The following is a 21076-nucleotide window of genomic DNA, read 5'->3' as shown; positions in this document are numbered from 1 at the left end:
CCAACCTAGATAGCATATTCAAAAGCAGAGACATTACTTTGCCAACAAAGGTTCGTCTAGTCAAGGCTATGGTTTTTCCTGTGGTCGTGTATGGATGTGAGAGTTGGACTGTGAAGAAGGCTGAGCACCCAAGAATTGATGCTTTTGAACTGTGGTGTTGGAGAAGACTCTTGAGAGTCCCTTGGACTGCAAGGAGATCCTACCAGTCCATTCTGAAGGAGATCAGCCCTGGGATTTCTTTGGAAGGAATGATGCTAAAGCTGAAAGTCCAGTACTTTGGCCACCTCATGCGAAGAGTTGACTCATTGGAAAAGACTCTGATGCTGGGAGGGATTGGGGGCAGGAGGAGAAGGGGACGACAGAGGATGAGATTGCTGGATGGCATCACCGACTCAATGGACCTGAGTTCACTATATGAACTCACTGAGTTCACTCAGGTGAACTTTGGGAGTTGGTGAATGCCGGGGAGGCCTGGCCTGCTGCGATTCATGGGGTTGCAGAGTCGGACACGACTGAGCGACTGAACTGAACTGGGACCATGTCCTATTGAAATTTCAGTGTTTGCTTATGAAAGAAGATACCATCTGTGGGGAGTATGTCTTCAGAAATTTGACTTTGGAGTGTTCCTGTATAATTCTACCAAATGCCAAAAAACATAGGCAAGAATTTATAGTACTTTTCCAAATGGTGATTGTTAAACAATAATTTGAAGCTGTAGGAAAAACAGTGTTTTTGCATAAAGTAGGCATTTAGTCAACATTGGTTAAACTAAGGATTATTTTACTAAATAATTAAGTGCTGTTCTCATGATTCAGAAAAAATATGTAAACTTTATCTCTTCTTAAACTGATAAAAGAGAGAACTGCTCCTTAAAATGAATTTTATAACTTTTTGAAAAGTTTAACAGTAAAAAAGAACAGTTATTTGTAAAGTTAACTTTCTGAGTCATGTAGTTCAATAAGTGAGCAACTTTCCTAGCCATTTGTATACATTCTGAGGTGCAAGGCTAGCAAATTCATCAGGCTTCTTGTTCATTTTGGAGAAGGCTCACTCCAGTACTCTTGCCTGGAAAATCCCATGGATGGAGGAGCCTGGAGGGCTGCAGTGCATGGGGTCACTAGGAGTTGGACACGACTGAGCGACTTCACTTTCACTTTTCACTTTCCTGCATTCGAGAAGGAAATGGCAACCCACTCCAGTGTTCTTTTCTGGAGAATCCCAGGGACGAGGGCAGGGCCTGGTGGGCTGCAGTCTATGGGGTCTCACAGAATCGGACACGACTGAAGCGACTTAGCAGCAGCAGCAGCAGCTTGTTCATTTTGCATTCTTTCATTATCAGCTTGTTAATTTTGGGGAGCAGTAATGGAGATGAAAATAAACAGGGAACAGTAGCTTCTCTCTTTTGTAACTTACCCACCCCAGCCTCTCCAACAGAATAGGCTACAAAGAGACCAGTTTGATTTCCATGCTGAGTAGAGCCCATGTTCATCTTAATTGAGTTCATCTTATGTAATAGATGTAAGTGATGTTTACTGCATCAAGATTATTTGTAGCTATCTTATTGGGGCTGTTCAGTTTGCTTTTGTAAACTTGATGTCAGGTTTCTGAAATATTTCTGTGTTGTTGTTTATTTTTTTAAAGAGAGTTCCCAAAGTTGCCGATGGCTGTCTCATCTGCAAATACCTCTTCAAGGTACTCTATGCTGGTGATGTCTCCCGCCACTGACTTACTGGGGAGGGCTGTATCAGTTAAGTGATCTTTCTTAGTACATTGCATGGGTTTTGCAAAGCTTTCTGCTTTTGTTAATCCAGAGGGCAGAACTATGCTTATGCTGATTTTTAAATTAAAAGCCTTTTGTTAACCCACACAATATAATACTCCATTTATTCTTCTACATGACCCCCTCTGTATTTCTATTAAGTTTCCTGGTTTTAAGCACAATTTTATTAATCATCTGTATCTGTGTTATTTGTATTTTACTATACAATCACTAATATAAGACTTACTGGTTATTTTCTCAGTTTGTAAGTTCTGTGTAGTAATATTTGAATTACATGCAAACTGGGGCTCAGGGAAGCTGTGAATTTTCCAGAGTTACTCAGTAAAACATACATGGGTGCTGTCAGCAGCCACTGCTGGTCTTAAACCACTAGTGGGACTATATTCTTTAGTTTCCTTTCTTCAAGGTAGAGTATATGCCTTAACTCACTTATTTGAATTTTTTTTTTATTGTATTCCTGCTGTATACAAAGCACTGCTAGGCCTCATGCTAATGCCTTTTATTATATTTTTGACTTAGAAAAGAAGTACATAGTTGTTATTTTTAAAGATCACTTATAGTAAGACAGGTAGAAATAGAAAAACAGTATGTTCTCATTTCCTCAACCTGATACCCACAATCACTTTAAACAATTTAGGTCCCTTGTATATAACCTTAGTCACTGCTGAAACATTACACTCCTTTTCTTCAGGCCTGTGCTTTGATATGTGACTCTGTGTGGATGTCAGCCTTCATGGTCTTAATTCCGTCTACCAGTGTTCTAAGCCTTATATTAAAAATGCGGGTGGAAGAAGAACGCAAAACCTTTGTACTCTGCTTCAAAAGATGGCAAAATTACTAGGATAAAAAAGCCTATAAGTCAAATTCAGTTTTTAGATTTCTGGTGAACCTGATTATCTTCATTTTCTTTGTTGGTTTGGGAGATTAAGAATTGGCTAAGTTTTATGGTATAAACTGTGGTATGGTTTAGAAGTTCGTTTGTGATAAATTCCTTACCAATGAACAAGACATCGTCAGTACCAAAGGATAATGATTACATTTTATAGATTGGTAACTGTGATTCATAGTTGCTGAACGATTTGAGGCATAAGTAACATAGAGTAGCTGTATAAGTACAGTTGAGTATCTCATCTAGACTCAGAGTTATTCACATCAGCTGAAAGTGTAATTAAAGTTAGTTCAAGTGTTTATATTCTTTTTTTTTTAGAACATTAACATGAAACTTTATCTAGAAAATTAATCAAGGTCACCATTGTACTTTCAGCACTGGGTGGTCTAGTAAATGTGAACTTCAGCTAATAGTAGTGCCTTTTTTTTAAAGGACAAGATTCTGATCTTTTGCAGAAATGGGAATTTTCTCTGTTTAAAAAATTTTAAACTAATTTTCATAAATTAGCAGGAAGAAATGTAAGATTCCTGCTTCCCCGGCAACTCAGTGGTAAAAAATCCGCCTGCAGTGCAAGAGACACAGGAGACGTGGGTTCAATCTCTGAGTTGGGAAGATCCCCCCAGTAGGAGGAAATGGCAACTCACTCCAGTGTTCTTGCCAGGAAAATCCCATGGACAAAGGAGCCTGTGGTGGGCTATGGTCCATAGGGTTGCAAAGAGTCTGACACAACTGAAGCAACTGCACACGCACACACACACTATAGAATTGACAGTGCAAAGTTAAACAATCTAAATATGTTGGCAACAATATAAATCCACAAGTAATTAGTTTCCTTGAAGTATCTGAAGCTTTTGCAGTGATATTTTTGTTGTTCAGTTGCTCAGTCGTGTCCGACTCTTTGCGACCCCATGGACTCTAGCACGCCAGGCTTCCCTGTCCTTCACTGTCTCCCAAAGTTTGCTCAAACTCATGTCCATTGAGTCAGTGATGCCATCCAACCATCTCATCTTCTGTTGTCCCCTTCTCCTCCTGCCTTCAGTCTTTCCAGTGTCAGGGTCTTTTCCAATGAGTCAACTCTTCGCATCAGGTAGCCAGTGAATATCAGCTTCAGCGTCAGTTCTTCCAATGAATATTCAGGCTTGATTTCCTTTAGGATTGAGTGGTTTGATGTCCTGCTGTCCAAGGGACTCTCAAGAGTCTTCTCTAGCACCACAGTTTGAAAGCATCACTTCTTTAGCATGCAGCCTTCTTTATGGTCCAGCTCTCACATCCGTACATGACTACTGGAAAAACCATACCTTTGACTATGTGGACCTTTGTTGGCAAAGTGATGTCTCTGCCTTTTAAAACACTGTCTAGTTTTGTCATAGCTTTTCTTCCAAGGGGCAGTGATATTAGAGTGGCTTTTTAAAATTTGATGGCGCTGTCTTTTATCGCTTGTCTAGATAAATGGCAGGTCCAAGTCTTTGGACTATACATAGTCTTTGATGTTGTCATCCAGGTGATGTATTGTGGCACTAACAAAACTTCAGTCAGCTCTTCACAAAACTAAGCACAATACAAAGAGTGGAGAAAGAAAGTCATTTAACAGATTAATTTATATATTACCAAAAGATGATGTGTTGTCATCCACTACTAAATAGAGAATCACTTAGGAAATTTCAGTTTTTAGAAGATTTCATCTGGCCATAAAATAACGTAAGAACAAAACACAAATACTCTGCATGACGTGAATATCTACATTATTCAAGTGAGGTAATATAAAAGAGCAATTTAAAATAATGTTAGACCTTAGTGATCACAGGCCATTTTAAGGTGCTTGAAAATAGGCAGTTTAGTGGGAAAGACATCATGTATCTGGTTAGTAGCAGATCACCTTTTAGTCTAGCAAACTTTCACCTCTTATTTCTGTGCCTGAAATGAATTAGAGTCAGATCAATGGGTTGGAAATAAGTATTGAAAAGTTTGTGTAACTTTGATAAAAAGTCAACTTCTAAAAATACATATAAAATTGAAAGCACTTTATACATCTGTACTTGTTGCCAACATTAAAAAGAGAATTCAGTTAGTGATAGCATGTTTCTTCTCCTGAATAAAATTTCTTCAAAATATAGGCTAGTCGGTTCCTTGCTATGTGATTTGCTTTTGTGGCTATTTTTAAAGGAAATAAGAATATCTTTGGAGTGATTATTTATTACCTCAGCAATTATTTTTAAAGGCATGGTCAGCTTGTAACTTTTTAAATTTTCCTGTTGAATATAGGTTTTACAGACTAATAACCCCAAGTACATCTTTTGCTAACAGTTAATCTGTATGTAAGTACAAGCAATGTTCAAGTAATAATAATTCAAATAACCAATTGAACACTTCTGTTATTCTTAATTAACCTCAACCGTTTTTATAGATGCAGAAATTACTTACTTAAAATCCTAGGATATATGGACAATTTACATGAGAGTTCATTTGGAGTTTCTAACAAAGACCCCACCTTCTCCTAACCAAAGCACATCATTCTGAATGTGAAAAATTCAGGGTCTTGATTTAACAAATTCATTTTGAAAACAATGCACATGAAAGAGTAAGGCAGGCAGAATCAAGCCAGTCATGCTCTCATCTCATTTCTCGAGTAGGTGGAAGTGTTGTGAAGATGCTGTGACTGGTATACTTTGTTGTTCAGTCGCAAAGTTGTGTCCAACTCTTTGCAACCCCATGGACTGCAGCACGCCAGGCTTCCCTGTCCTTCACCACCTCCTGGAGCTTGCTCAAACTCATGTTCATTGAGTTGGTGATGCCATCCAACTGTCTCATCCTCTGTCATCCTCTTCTCCTGCCTTCAGTCTTTCCCAGCATCAGGGTCTTTTCTAATGAGTCAGCTCTTTGTATCAGGTGGCCAGTGTACTGGAGCTTCAGCTTCAGCGTAAGGCCCTGCAAGTCACGGTGACGTGTCATGCTGTTAATTGGTTAGTTTCTCAGTTTCTTTAGTTTCTTATCTAGGAAATCTTGTCATTGTCTCGTGGGTGAAAGTCCTGTAGACAGCATATCATACACACAGCAGGAGTCTGAAGGATTTAGCATCCATTCCTTCTCTGTATAACCTAAGCCTAGATATTTAGTTTTTCCGTATCTTTGTTTCCTCTCCTCCAAAAGGGGACTCTGTTTCTTTAAGGTAATTTTTACTGGAGTGTAGTTGCTTCACAATGCTGTGTTAGTTTCCACTGTGCAGCAAAGAGAATCAGCTGTACGTATACATATATCCCCTCGTTTGGGGATTTCCTTCCCATTTAGGTGGCCCCAGAGCACTGAGTAGAGTTCCCTGAGCTATTTATTAAGTTTTCACCACTTATCTATTTTATACATATTACCAGTAGTGTATATATGTCAATCCCAAACTCCCACTTCATCCCACCCCACTTCTTCCCCTCTTGGCTCCATATGTTTGTTCTCTGTGTCTGTGTCTCTGTTTCTGTTTTGCAAATAAGATCATCTATACCATTTTTCTGGATTCTACACATATGCGTTAATATATTATTTTTTTCTCTTTGTAACTTACCTTACTCGGTATGATAGCCTCTAGGTCCACACATGTCTCTACAGATGATCCAGTTTCATTCCTTTTTATGGTTGGTAATATTCCGTTCTATATATGTACCACAGCTTCTCTGTCCATTCCCCTATTGCTGGACATTTAGGTTGCTTCCATGTCCTGCCTGTTGTAAGTAGTGCTACAGGGAACATTGGGGTGCGTGTGTTGTTTTGAATTATGGTTCTCTCTGAAAAAGAGAGAATGTCTGGAAATATGCCCAGTAGTGGGATTACTGAGTCATCCCTACCTACCCATCGATAAGGGACTTTGTTACTTTTTTTAAATTTTCAACAGCTCTACTTTGAAATTTCTCATAATTTTTTCCTCAGCCCCATCAAACTTATGAGAAGGTTTAAAATAAAGTTACCAGAGAAGCCTTGTGATTCTCCCTTCATGATTGCTTCCAGTGTATGGTAGTCCATTTATTGAGAGAAGTGTGGTTGGTAGTCCTCATTTTTAAATTGTGGGATGATCTCCATTAGTAGAAGCTAAAGAAATTAACCAAGACTAGACTTTAGGGAGGTCAATTTAGGATGGTTGATCTGGGAAAAGGTTGGATTAGGGAGTAAATTTTAAAGATTTTTCTAGATTCTAAGCAAGTAAAGGGAAAAACTTCACTATGTGTTTCATTGCTATTTTGTAATGCAAGGGGAGCTTGGATCTCTTAACTCTTTGTATGATAGTAATAAAAGTAATAATGATTATTAACATCTGTATTAGGCTATATAGTAATTGCTGCACATACATTATCTAATCCTCATGACAGTGTTATCATGTAGATACTACCATTATTATCAGTTCATAGAAGAAACTCAAGTTGGTAGAATGAAAAGTCATTTGCTTAAGATTGCACGTCTAGAAAGTGCTGTGTTCTGGTCTTGACTCAAAAGCCCACATTCTTAACATTAGACATCCTGTCTCTTCTCCAAATGGCTAACAAATTGATAACATGAAAATTGCCCTAAAATATTCCTATAGATTTCTATCTTTTGCCAGCAAGATTTCATTACTGAAGAGACATTTGAGTTATATAATGATGTTTGAGTAGGGATGTGTCCATGGTTTTGTATTTTTATAAAGGTAAATATTTTTGTCCAGAATATTTGATGTTTGTAATGTAGTATGCAGACATCTTGATACCAGATTGTCACTGAGCTGTTACTGTAAAAAGATCCTAATTAGATTTTTAAGATTCAAATTTTTATATGATTTGCAATTAAGATCTGGTTAATGGCACCCGACTTCAGTACTCTTGCCTGGAAAATCCCATGAATGGAGGAGCCTGGTAGGCTGCAGTCCATGGGGTCGCTAAGAGTCGGACATGACTGAGCGACTTCACTTTCACTTTTCACTTTCATGCATTGGAGAAGGAAATGGCAACCCACTCCAGTGTTCTTGCCTGGAGAATCCCAGGGACGGGGGAACCTGGTGGGCTGCCATCTATGGGGTCACACACAGTCGGACACAACTGAAGCGACTTAGCAACAGCAGCAGTGTGGATTAACCAGTCGATTTGTTTTAATAAATATTTATTAAATGCCTGCTGTGAGACAAGCACTGTGTCAAGTGCTAGAGATAGAATTAAAGACAAATAAGATATAGTCTCTGCCTTAGTGACCTTACCATCTCATGTGTGAGGCAATCAAGTAAGCAGGTAACTATAAGTGTAAGCTCAGGATGTTAGGCCAGCTCGTAGGGAGGAGTGACTTGCTGTAGAGATCACATGCGGCTTACAAAAAGAGGAGGCCTTTGAAATGTCCTGCATGAGGAATAGGGATTACCTATCGTGACATGTGATCTTTCCCTTGGTTGATTAACTATATTATTAGAAATACCAGAGGAATCTTTTAACAATAGCAATGCCTAGGCCCACCCCCAAAGATTCTGATTATTTAGTTTGGGTGGAGCCCAGACATGAGTACTTTTTAAAAGAAGCCTAGTTATTCTTAGGTGTTGCCGTGGTTGGACACCACTCAGATATTTCAGACATTGTTCCTAAAATGCTGCATGTGGACAAGAACACTTTTATACTTCTTAATGTTGCTTAGAGAGAACATGTTACTGGGGAAAAGAAAATTGAGATCAATAAATGTTACTTCAAAATAAAGAAGCAGAGGTTTTAAAATATAAAAGCTACTATTTCTTAAGATTGAACAGCTTCCCTAGGTAAGAATAATTATTTCAGAAAACTGAAGAAATACTAAGATGTCTCTCATATCCCATTTAAAAATATTCAGAGTACAAAATTGGTCCCATGGACTTATTACCCAAAGTCCTGCATTGAAATATTAATACACACAAAAGAACATTTGTTCTTGAACACAGACGTAGTTATCCAGGTCTGGAAGATTAGAATGGTAAGTGCCTAAGGACTTGTCATGGGTTGTTGACTAGAAGTGAGCAGGTGAATGACGGATGAAGGTTTGGGTAGAATGGTAGTGAATGGGTGGTAATGGTTAGTCAGTGTATGGTTCCTGCTGTTGATAGGTACTTACAGGCTACATGTTGTTTCATTTCTTGGAAGTATCCCTCTGAAGAGGAGAAAAAGTGTCGCCTTTTAAATTTTTTTCTGTTTTTCCAAGAAGAGAAAGGTTTAGGATGCAAGAGGTAACATTTTTTTCCTTTTTTATTATCCTTCTTTTTGTACAGTACTTTTATGTGCCAAGTCCTATGCTCAGGACTACTCGGGCATTACTCAGGCATTGTTGTATTTGATTCAGAGAATACTATACCCTGAATACTCAGGCATTACTCAATACTCATTACTCGTACTCAATACTCATTAATCAGGCATTACTCAGGATTACTCATGTGTTACTCAGGCATTGTTTTATTTGATTTAGAGAATACTCATAAAGTGGTTACTCCAACTAGTCCCCTTTTAGAGTCAAGAAAAGTGTTCAGAAAGGTTAATTAACTTGCCTGGGGTCACACAGCCAGTAAATGGCAAAGGTGCGATTTAAATGAAAGCTTAACTGAAAGCACAAGGAAGGCTAACTGTGTGGTCTCTGGAAGACTATGTTAGAATAATAGGATATTAACCTGCAGACAATTGTGTTTAGTGTCTAGGCCCTTTTTGCTTCATTTACTCTGATTGTATTGTTGAGAAAACTACGATCCAGATCCATTAAATAGATGGCCCAAAATCACACAAGTAGGTAAAGTTAGAAAGGGACCAGATTTAAGGCTTTTTGACCCCCAAATCAGTGTCCTTTCTACAATCTCACACTCTACTGCCCTTTATTTTGTTGCTCTTGCATTTTGAGTTACTAGTCTGGTTTTCTTTTTATTTTGTGTTACAATTTGTCTCCTGAAGGTCAAGTAACCTGGTTTGGTTACGGAAGTCCTCGTAGCTTCTGGGACTATATCAGAGTGGCTTGCCGGAAAGTTTCACAGAACTGTATCTGCAGCATTGAGAATATGGAACATGTCAGTTCCTCCAGAGCTAAGGTAAGACCTCAGTAGGAATGTGCAGGGTGTGCGTGTGCTCTCTGCCTGAGCATTTGACCCAAACAGAGAACTCAAGCTCCCTGCTGTATACAATATTTCCTTTCTTTGTTGAAATTAAGCACTTGACCAAATTGAACATCTTTCAGAGGCTTAATTTTTTTGTTTTTTACTAGTTATTTTAGAGTGCTCTTGAATCTTCTCTGTTGCCTTATAAGTAGCAAGAAGGCATGAAGCTGGTCACTGTGAGTTTCTTTTTTGAGAAGCACGGTGAAATATTTCCCAGTCTGTGAAGTTTCAGCAGCTCTTCGTGTCCTGCACTGGCAGTCCACGTGTCAGACTGTGTTCACGTAATTCCAGATGTGATTTGCCTGTTGCACCGGGTTGCTATCGCATTACTGGTGCAGAAGCAGTGGTAGGTAAAATTGCTGCTGCCTTGGCATCAAGTAAAACAGTGGCATCAAACTATTCTAGTAGTCATTGAGTTCTTCCTCGTCATGCACTCAGTCTTAAAAAAAAAAATCCACTTTCACTTAATGTCTATAGTGGTAGACATTATTAATTTAATTAAATCTCAGCCTTTGGAAGCCTTTCTTCTTAGTATTTTGAGTGACACAGTGGGGAGCATGCATAAAGCATTTCGGCAGCATACTGAAACACGGTGGTTGTCTCGAGGAAAAGTGCTCGTGCAATTGTTTGAATTGTTAGCTGAACTAGATGCTCTTGTTGTGTAATAGTATTTTTACTTGAAAGAAAAACATTCAAACTATAGCTTTCTTGACTTAGGCATTTGTAGACAGTCCTTAAATAAAGATGAATGAAGTAAGTCTGTTCTGACAAGAACAGCTTGACAATATTTGTTGCCAACATTAAAATTAAAGCTTTCAGGTAAAAATGAGAATTTGGGAAAACTTAGAGTGTAATTCACAAGCTTGATAGCTTCCTAGGACTTAAAAGACTTTTCTGATAACGTTAATATTAACAAAAATGTATTTCTCTTGTTTAATGGAATGTGTAATGTTTTTAAGTTGGTGTGTTAGTCATGTCTGACTTTTTGCAACTCCATGGATTGGGGCCCTCCAGCTTCCTCTGTCCATGGGATTTTCCAGGCAGGAATACTGGAGTGAGGTTGCCATTCCCTCCTCTAGGGATCTTCCCGACCTAGGGATCAAACCCGAGTCTCCTGTATTGCAGGCAAACTCTTTACTGTCTGAGCCAATAGGGGATACATTGAAGTCAATAAATGTCTTTATTTCTAAGTCAACTATGATGACTAGTTTTTTTGTAAAAAATTTTTTCTCATAGATGTTTAAATCTCTTTTGTTTCTTTTTTACTTTAGCAGATTTCATTTTTGTCACAATTGTTATCTTAGTGGTCTTTTGGCCTCCATTTTCTTGAACTATTAAATTTATTCATTTATTTACTTTCTAATTGTCTGATTGAATACAGGTTTTTAAAATGTGCAATTTGAATTCTCTTTTGCATCTTAACTGAGTTTGTATCTTGGCTTCTGTAAGTTAAGGTGAAAAGACTTGTTCAGTCGCTCAGTCATGTCCAGCTGTTTGTGACCCCATGGACTACAGCATGCCAAGCTTCCCTGTCCTTCACTCTCTCCCAGAGTTTGCTCAGACTCATGTTCATTGACTCAATGATGCCATCCACCCATTTCATGCTTAGTTTCCCCCTTCTCCTCCTGCCCTCTTTTTTTTTTTTCCAGCATCAGGGTCTTTTTTTCCCAGCATCAGGGTCTTTTCCAGTGAGCTGGCTCTTCACATTATATGGCCAAAATATTGGAGCTTCAGCATCAACATCAGTTCTTCCAGTGAATATTCGGGCTTGATTTCCTTTTGAAGTGACTGGTTTGATCTCCTTGCTGTCCAAGGGACTCTCAAGAGACTTCTCTAGCATCAAGGTTCAAAAGCATCAATTCTTAAGCGCTCATCCTTTTTTATGGTTGAACTCTCACATCCATACATGACTGTTGAAAAAACCATAGCTTTAATTATACAGACCTTTGTCGACAAAGTGATGTGTCTGCTTTTTAAAACACTGCCTAGGTTTGTCGTAGCTTTTCTTTCAAGGAGCAAGTGCCTTTAGTTTCATGGCTGCAGTCACTGTCCGCAGTGATTCTGGAGCCCAAGAAAATAAAGTCTGTCGCTGTTTCCATTGTTTCCCCATCTATTTGCCATGAAGTGATGGGACCAGATGCCATGAGATTAGTTTTTTGAAAATGTTGCATTTTAAGCCAGCTTTTTTGCTCTCCTCTTTCACCTTCATCAAGAGACTCTTTAGTTCCTCTTCGCTTTCTGCCATTAGGGTGGTGTCATCTACATATCTGAAGTTATGGATATTTCCCCTGGCAGTCTTGATTCCAGCCTGTGATTCATCTAGCCTGGCATTTCACATAATGTACTCTGCATATAAGTTAAACAAGCAGGGTACAATATACAGCCTTGAAGTACTCCTTTCCCAATTTGGAGCCAGCCTGTTGTTCCATGTCTGGTTCTAGCTATTGCTTCTTCCTGCATACAGGTTTCTCAGGAGGCAGGTCAGGTGGTCTGGTATTCCCATCTCTTTCAGAATTTTCCACAGTTGTTGTGATCCACACAGTCAAAGGCTTTGGCATAGTCAATAAAGCAGAAGTAGATGTTTTTCTGAAATTCTCTTGCTTTTTCTGTGATTCAGTGGATGTTGGCAATTTGATCTCTGGTTCATCTGCCTTTTCTAAGTCCAGCGTGTACATCTGAAAGTTCTCGGTTCATGTAATGTTGTAGCCTAGCTTGAAGGATTTGAGCATTACCTTGCTAACATGTGAAATGAGCGCAACTGTATGGTAGCTTGAGCATTCTTTGGCATTGCCCTTCTTTGGGATTGGAATGAAAACTGACCTTTTCCAGTCCTGTAGCCACTGCTGACTTTTCCAAATTTGCTTCTGTATTGAGTACAGCACTTTCACAGCGTCATCTTTTAGGGTTTGAAATATCTCAGCTGGAATTCCATCACTTCCCCTAGCTTTGTTTGTAGCAATACTTCCTAAGGCCCACTTGACTTCACATTGCAAGATGTCTGACTCTAGGTGAGTGATCACACCATCGTGGTTATCTGGGTCATGAACATCTTTCTTGTATAGTTCTTCTTCTGTGTATTCTTGCCACCTATAATATCTTCTGCTAGGTCCATCCCATTTCTGTCCTTTATTGTGCCCATCTTTGCATGAAATGTTCCCTAGTCTTTCCCATTCTGTTGTTTTCCTCTGTTTCTTTGCAGTATTCACTTAGGAAGGCTTTCTTATCTCTTCTTGCTATTCTTTGAAACTCTGCATTCAGATGGGTGTATCTTTCCCTTTCTCCTTTGCCTTTAGCGTCTCTTCTTTTCTCAGCTATTTATAAGGCCTCCTCAGACGACCATTTTGCCTTGTTGCATTTCTTCTTCTTGTGGATGGTTTTTGTCACCACCTCCTGTACAATGCTAGGAACCTCCACCCATAGTTCTTCAGGCACTGTCTATTAGATCTAATCCCTTGAATCTATGTGTCACTTCCACTGTATAATCATAAGGGATTATATTAATAGAAGTTACCCCAGTGATACAGAAACTTTATTTTCTTATTTTCAAATTAAAAGCAGGAGAGATTAACATGACAAGTGTATTCTAAACCCCTTCAGTATAGGGGAGAATATATTTCTATAACTAGCATATACCAAAATACAAAAGATAATTGAGAAGGTAAGAAACACTGGAAATGTAGTGCTCTTGACCTGGGTGGACCAAAGAATCCGAAACTCCAGCTGACCAGCTCTCTTAATAAGCCTTGGGAGTAGGCCCTACACAGCAAGATGCTGCCCAGCAGAGATGGGTTAATATTTATTCTGTAAAAAACTGGTATTGAGTATCAAAACACCACAGAACAATCACCTTCTAAATCCTGTTTTTATATCTTTATTTTGCTCAGGCCTCAAACAGAGTCCATCCCCAGGCAAGGATCCTGGAGTGTGTTGCCATTTCCTCCTCCAGGGGATTTTCCCAACCCTGGGATCGAACTCAGGTCTGCCTCATTGCAGGCAGACTCTTTACCATCTGAGCCACCAGAGAAGCCTCCATTTATTCATACTTGTGGGGGAAGAAAGATCTACTACTTGTCTGGAAAAGTCTGCAGGCAAAGATTACACCTGTCTTTCTTCATTGTAGTGCAAAGAGCAAAGTACTTAATCTACTCAGTGAATCACATCTGCCAGGTGTCAGGATTGAAGGATTAAACAGATATCTCAGGGGGCAGGTTTACTGAGCCTTTGAACTGCAGTTCGGAGTGACTGCTAGCATGTATAACACTCTTATCCAGCCTTGATACTTGGGAAACCGTACCAGAACCTGAGCACCAAACTTATATTTTAAACAGTGTGTAACTCAGTAGGCTTGGGACCAAAACTAAGATATTCATTTTTGATTTCTATTTAAGAAACCAGATTCATTCTGATTACACTTTTAGGGTTATATGAACATTTTAAATAGTGGAAGACAGGATGCCCTGTGGCCCAAAGATTAATTCAGCCCAGAGACATTCTCTAAATTGATTGATTGAATCAGGATTGCCTGTGTCTTCGTATCACTGAACAGCTGAGATTCACATTGTAGAAACTTGCTGCCATAAGAGATGTGACCTTAGTCACCGTAATCTGAGACCTGTAAAATGTAGACATTCCCTTTCTTTGCTTAGTCTGTGACTAGTTGACCTCATTTTCCACAGGGCCTATCCATAGCCTGTCAGTGAAGTAGAATATTTGAATTGAAGATTGTGACTGTAATCTTTACATTGCAGCCGTATTTGCAGCTCTTCTTTCTACAGCATACAAGGGATCTTCCCTGGCAGTTCAGTGGTTACCACTCTGTTTCCACTGCAGACGGCATGGATTTGATCCCTGGTTAGGGAAAGAAGATCCCGCTGGCCCACCAGTGCAGCCAAAAATAAAAAGTATAATATGCAGGAATTTGGGGACAAAGGATTTCTGTACATCAGCTTATTTAGGTGTCAGGCTAGAATTAGCTTTGTGAAAAAAATAACTTCATATCAACAGGTACCTATTTTGCTTGCTTCTGAACTTATCCATCTGCTAATGTGGGCCAGTTACTTGTAAGCATAATATTAATACATGACCTTTGACAGAAGGTCCACTGAAATTGGATCCTTAGTTACTATTGTTGGTTATTTTGCAGATATTTCCATTGGATTTTCTTAGTATCCCAGCTGATTTCAAGTTCAAGATAGCCTTCTTCCTCTTTAGATAGTCTCTGGCCTAAAAGTATGAACTCTCTATTGTTGTTGAGTTCTTCCTTCTTCCTACATATCTTGTGTGAATTTTCTTTTCCTTTATTTTTAAGAGCGTTCTCATTTTTTAAATTCTTATTTAAGGCTGTGTTAGGCTTTCCTAGTTTGTGGTTGCTCACCCTATGTATTCCTTCTATTCAATATGATTGTAACATATTATAACTTCTGAATATACTAATCACATCAACCACTCATATACCCATGCATCCCTCCAGCTGATAAATTTTCACTGAGCACCTATACTGTGACAGAACTGTGAGTGTAGCCCTTAATACATTATGATGATTTATGTCCCTAATTCTGCCTAGTTTTTCCTGGTCTCATCTTCTTCTTACTTTTTCCTTGTTCAGAAGCTTACCTTGTCAGTGTTTTGTCCTAGATGGTGGTTAGCCAGATTTTCTACTGAAAGAGGCAGAGGCAGAGAGAGAGGGTGTTAATCATAGATACACCAGAGTTACCAAATACTGGAACTTTACAGTAAGATACAGTATTGCAAAGAGGCCACTTTTATGTTCATTTTCTCTTACTGATTCATAAATCTGCCTCCTCTTTTAACTACCACTCCACTTTTCCTATCCCTAATTCTTTACTGTGATGGCCCCAAACCTGGAAGTGAAACAAATTGAAGGGGCCCTGTAAACACTCCAGGCCTTTGAGACCCCAGAAAGGCTGTTCCTTGGGAGTTAGGGAAATTCAGATGAAAACCAGCACCCCAGAACCCTAAAAGTGGTGCCTTAAGTGGTACAAGGTGGTTTTCAAATACACTCTGTCTACCAGAAGAAAAGTAAATCTACTGTAGAGAAAGGTAGCATTAAAGTTGCTGCAAATTTTCTTCCGCAATGTCTAATATTTAATCAAAAATCACCAAGCATATCAGGAAACAAGGTTGAATGAACAAAACTAAGAAATGTAAAAAATAAAATTGAAACAGACTTGTGGGAGATGCAGATAATGGACTTTTAAGTTATTATAATATGAAGAAAATATAAATAAAAATTAATACTAGAGAACTGGAGTATATAAGAAAATCAAAATCGGAAACTACAGAATATTCATTCTTAATGAACTTGTACAGTAATCAGTTGTTTGCTAAGTTCTAATGCACATCAGTGAATTTCAGAGGATTGAAATATAAACAAATATAAATATAATGTTCTCTAACCACAGTAGAATCCATAACAAAGAATTAACTAGGCTTATTTAAGTTGAAGTTGGGAAGACTTTCTAAATAACTGATGAATGAAAGAAGAAATTACACATGAAATTAAAACATACTTAGTAATGATAATGAAAATATAACATATAAAAATTGTACTTAAAGGAGAAGTTTAAGTAGGCTTTTATGTATTTTAAGAAAAAGGCAGAAAATCTGTTATCAAAGCTTTCATCTCAAGAAACTTTTTTAAAAAGTAATAAACCCAAAGTAGAAGGAAAGAAGTAATGAAGAATAAAAATTCAATTAAACTGAAACAATTGTACACTAGAAGAAAATCAACAAAACCAAAAGTTGGTGTTTTTAAAAAGATTACTATAACTGCTAAGTTTCTAGCAAGGCTACTAGAAGGAACAAAAGCTGCTGCTGCTGCTAAGTCGCTTCAGTCATGTCCCTGACTCTGCGCGACCCCATAGAGGGCAGCCTACCAGGCTCCCCCGTCCCTGGGATTCTCCAGGCAAGAACACTGGAGTGGGTTGCCGTTTCCTTCTCCAATGTATGAAAGTGAAAAGTGAAAGTGAAGTCGCTCAGTCGTGTCTGACCCTCAGCGACCCCATGGACTGCAGCCCACCAAGCTCCTCCGTCCATGGGAATTTCCAGGCAAGAGTACTGGAGTGGGGTGCCAGTGCCCTCTCCAGAAGGAACAAAAGAGAGGTTATGTATTACCCATATCTGTAATGAAGAAGGATAAACCCCATAGACTCTACAAACATTAAAAATTGTAAGACAAGGTATAAATAACTTCACACCTGTAAATTAAAAAATTTAAATGAAATGAGCAAATTCTTTGAAAAATGCCACTTATAAAAATTAACACAAAAAGAAGAAAACTTCTAAATATTCTGATGTCTACTAAAGAAATTGACTCTCTGGTTTAAACTCTTCCCCTTACAGGCCATTTTTAAATGGATTTATCTTTTTCTTATAGATTTGTAAGAATTCTTTGCATTTTACAGATGAGAGTCTTTTGTCAGTTACATATAATGCAGATACTTCTGTCCACTCTGTAATTTGCCTTTTTCCTCTCTCACACAGTTGCAGTCCACCCCCTGAAGTAGGAGGGATAGTAACTCTGTTAGGTTGGTCAGTTTGGTGGTGAGATGAGTCCCCTGTCTTCTCGTTGTGTCTGTTTTTGTTTCCTCATATAGTAAAGTAGGGACAGTATTGTAACTGACGGAGTTCTCAGGAGGATTAAATATCTTAATGTGTCTAATACAGAGGCAAGCATTTATTAATTACATTCTTAAGGAGTGTTGACTACTTTTATTAATTTTTTTTTCCCAAAACCTTTAGTGGCAAACAGGCTAATATTTGTGTCTCCCAAACAATAGCAACAGCCTACAGCGGTTCACCGTTACCTAACTGATGTGGTCTAAAATCCTATACCTGCTTTTCAGCTTTTCCCTGTTGAGGATTCCAACAAGCTTTAAGTATTCTGTTGTTTTTGTTGAAAGAAAAGAAACCATTAAAAATCAGCACCATTTCTTATGACAGTGTAACAGAATTGCACAAACATCCAAAGAGGGGAAGCGAGGTGCAGCCCAGCTTTGTATGGCTTGAAATGAGTAAATCAGGAAGCAAGGCTTTCCCCCACGTTTCTTATCTAACAATAGCACACTTTCTCCAGAGCAACTTTCCCTGCTTCTGCTTTAGAATGTAGCTTTTTGATTCAAGCCACTACTGCTAGTCTCTGTCTTTTAGATGAAATTTTAAGAAACTTGAGACCGAGGGCTGTTGTGTGCCTCTTCCCTTCCTCTGTTCCAATCAGCTACAACTAATTGTAGATTCCCCTCGGCTTACTCAGCAGAAGCAGTTGACTGAGCACAAGGGCAAGCTAAGGGGTTTGGAGGTTGGTGGGTGATTGGCTGGCGTGCTAACCACGCCCATGTTCCAAACAGTCCTGCAGTTTCTAGCCTGCCAGGTTTTACCACTGTCTGGATTAACTTGCTTTCAGTCCTTCCTGTCCAACAGTTTGAGGAAATCACTAGAACTGTAGACATTTCTGTGAGTGTAGGCATTTCAATGCTTTTTTTCTATACTGGTAGTTGACCATCATGTATATATTGGTTAGTGTCATCTTTATTCTTAGCTACTATTACAGTGGTTTGAATTTTTATATAGTCAGTCTTCATAGATTTTCTGGAGAGGTGTGAAAGGGTTGAGTGAAGTGAACATAATGGGATTATAAAATTCTCACTAACAAGTATTCTTTCATTCTAAACAAAAAGTTCAGAATAAATGCTTTGGCTTATTAAAAAAAACTTTACTGACTAGTCCCAACTACTGAATGCTGTTAACCCCTTTTCAAAAGTAAGATTATTCATATTTTGTTAGAATTGTGTGTTTCTGTCATTTTATTCTAGGATATGCTTCTGGGATATTTTTTGTTGTGTGTTTGCTTTTTCTGGTTTAAATTTCTGGTAATATCTTTTAGAATGCTCTGGAGGCACCAAATTCAGTGACTCATGATTTGGATAAATGATAAATAATGAAATTTGATTCACTATTTGTTGTGTAAACTTCCCTCTGGAAAGACTAAATAAGTGGTGTGAGGATTATTTTTATTAATGAGAACGGACTTTTTCCTCTTGTTTTATAAGGGGACTCATTTCAATTAGCATGTTGATTTCGGCACTGAAGTAAAGAGATGAGTCTTTTGATTTCCTTATATAATTCACAAGAAGTCTCTAACCCAAGTAACTCAATTTTGATGGTTCTGTCCCTTCAGAAGCTAGAAAGTTAATTGGACATGCTCTACCCTACCCCTTTAGAGAAACAAAGTATATACTATATATAATTAAAATTTACCTCGTCTTATGAAATACACAGTTTGAGTGAGTTATTCTTTGCATGTTAAATGCTTATATTTTTGATGACATAGTGAACACAAAATTTTTTAATTTCTAATTTTTTCTTTACGTTTGATTCTTTCTTCTTCCTTTTAGGGTAGAGCCTGGATCAGAGTAGCACTCATGGAAAAACATTTGTCTGAATACATCTCTACAGCTCTGAGAGACTTCAAAACAACCAGGTTTAAAAGTCCTTTTAATTTTCAAATATATATTAAGAGAGTCACCTGAAGACTTAGAAGTAAAAATAGAATAAAGACTTATTTGTTTTTCAAGTCCTCACCTATTTTATTTTCCCTTTTTATAATTCTCAGATAAATCCACTGTCTTCTCAGGGAAATACAGTTTTTCAACTAAACATACTTCCACCTTGGTTTATCTTTTCAGGCCTCACATTATGCCTGGAATATCTTTTTTTTGAAAAGTTTTGATTCTTACTTTTTCAGCACTTGAAGTTTCATTCTGACCACAGACTTTTCCTATTGCTTTCTTCCTCTTTCCACACCACAACATTTATTTCATTCACTTCTTTAATTCTTATATAATTAATGATCACTCAGTTGTGTTTTTGGGGCAGTCTATACCAATGTTCTCCTTAGGTTGTATAGATTTATGAGATAGTACATTATGCAAAACAGGACTTTATTAACTTTTTATGACGATTCTTCCTGGAAAAGGGAAAGGCTACTCACTCCAGTATTCTGGCCTGGAGAATTTCATGGACTGTAAAGTCCATGGGGTTGCAAAGAGTCAGACATGACTGAGTGACTTTCACTTTATGATGATAGAGAAAAGATTTATATAAGGACAACAGTTATGCCCACTCAGCTCTGCTCTGCTAATCTATATTTAAGGCTTTTGTTAAAGCAATCACTTTTTTCCATTTCAAAAGTATTTGTAAATGAAAATATTAAATAATTTCAGTATCCTACATATGTATTGTTCAGTATAGTAGCCACTAACCACATGCCACTGAGTAAATTAAAATAGAAATTAAACTACGGATTCAGTTCTTCAGTTGCTTTATCACACTTTAGGTGTTCACTGGCCCTGTGTGGTTAATGGCTACCAAATTGGACAGCACGGACGCAAAACAGTGCTTCATGGCACAGGGTTCTATCAGACGTCACTGACTTTGACACTTTTAAATTACCATACATATTTCTACCTTGTTAATCATATTTCTGAAGGAAGAGAGTGACTGTAGGCCAGTTCTGACAGAGAAAATTAGGCATATATATATATATATATATATACACAGAAATCATATATCTAAAATTTTAATTTCCATGTCCTGATGGCATGTTTGACATTTTGGATTTTTAGAAAATCTGGGTCTTTAATGTGACACATTGTTTTAGCTGACTAGCTGGTACAGATGACAGTATCTTTGCTTAGGCGTTGCCTACACCTGTTGGATCATCAAAAAAGCAAGAGAGTTCCAGAAAAACATCTATTTCTGCTTTATTGACTATGCCAAAGCCTTTGACTGTGTGAATCACAAAAAACTGTGGAAAATTCTGAAAGAGATGGGAATACCAGACCACCTTACCTGCCTCTTGAGAAATGTGTATACAGGTCAAGAGGCAACAGTTAAAACTGGACATGGAACAACAGACTGGTTCCAAATCGGGAAAGGAGTACGTCAAGACTGTATATTGTCACCCTGCTTATTTAACTTATATGCAGAGTACTTCATGAAAAATGCTGGGCTGGAAGAAGCACAAGCTGGAATCAAGATTGCCGGGAGAAATATCAATAACCTCAGGTACGCAGATGACACCACTCTTAAGGCAGAAAGTGAAGAGCAACTAAATAGCTTTTTTGATGAAAGTGAAAGAGGAGAGTGAAAAAGTTGGCTTAAAACTCAACATTCAGAAAACTAAGATCATGGGATATGGTTCCATCACTTCATGGGAAATAGATGGGGAAACAGTGGAAACAGTGGCTGACTTTATTTTTCTGGGCTCTAAAATCACTGCAGATGGTGA

At 38.2% G+C, this 21076-nt stretch overlaps 1 protein-coding gene across 1 annotated transcript in view; it reads left to right on the top strand.

The window, feature by feature from the left end:
- RUNDC3B (RUN domain containing 3B) overlaps positions 1-21076 on the top strand; it is a 154908-nt gene that overhangs the window by 48134 nt on the left and 85698 nt on the right. Inside the window, exons 3-4 of the mRNA XM_010839074.1 lie at positions 9569-9702; positions 19182-19267. Coding sequence (XP_010837376.1) covers positions 9569-9702; positions 19182-19267 — 220 coding nt within the window. The remainder of the gene's footprint in view (positions 1-9568; positions 9703-19181; positions 19268-21076) is intronic.

This window comes from Bison bison, unplaced genomic scaffold, assembly GCF_000754665.1.
Source record: "Bison bison bison isolate TAMUID 2011002044 unplaced genomic scaffold, Bison_UMD1.0 scf7180017864109, whole genome shotgun sequence".
NCBI classification, from domain to species: domain Eukaryota; kingdom Metazoa; phylum Chordata; class Mammalia; order Artiodactyla; family Bovidae; genus Bison; species Bison bison.
The sequence above is the reverse complement of the archived record's forward strand: the minus strand, read 5'-3'. Positions and strand labels throughout refer to the sequence as shown.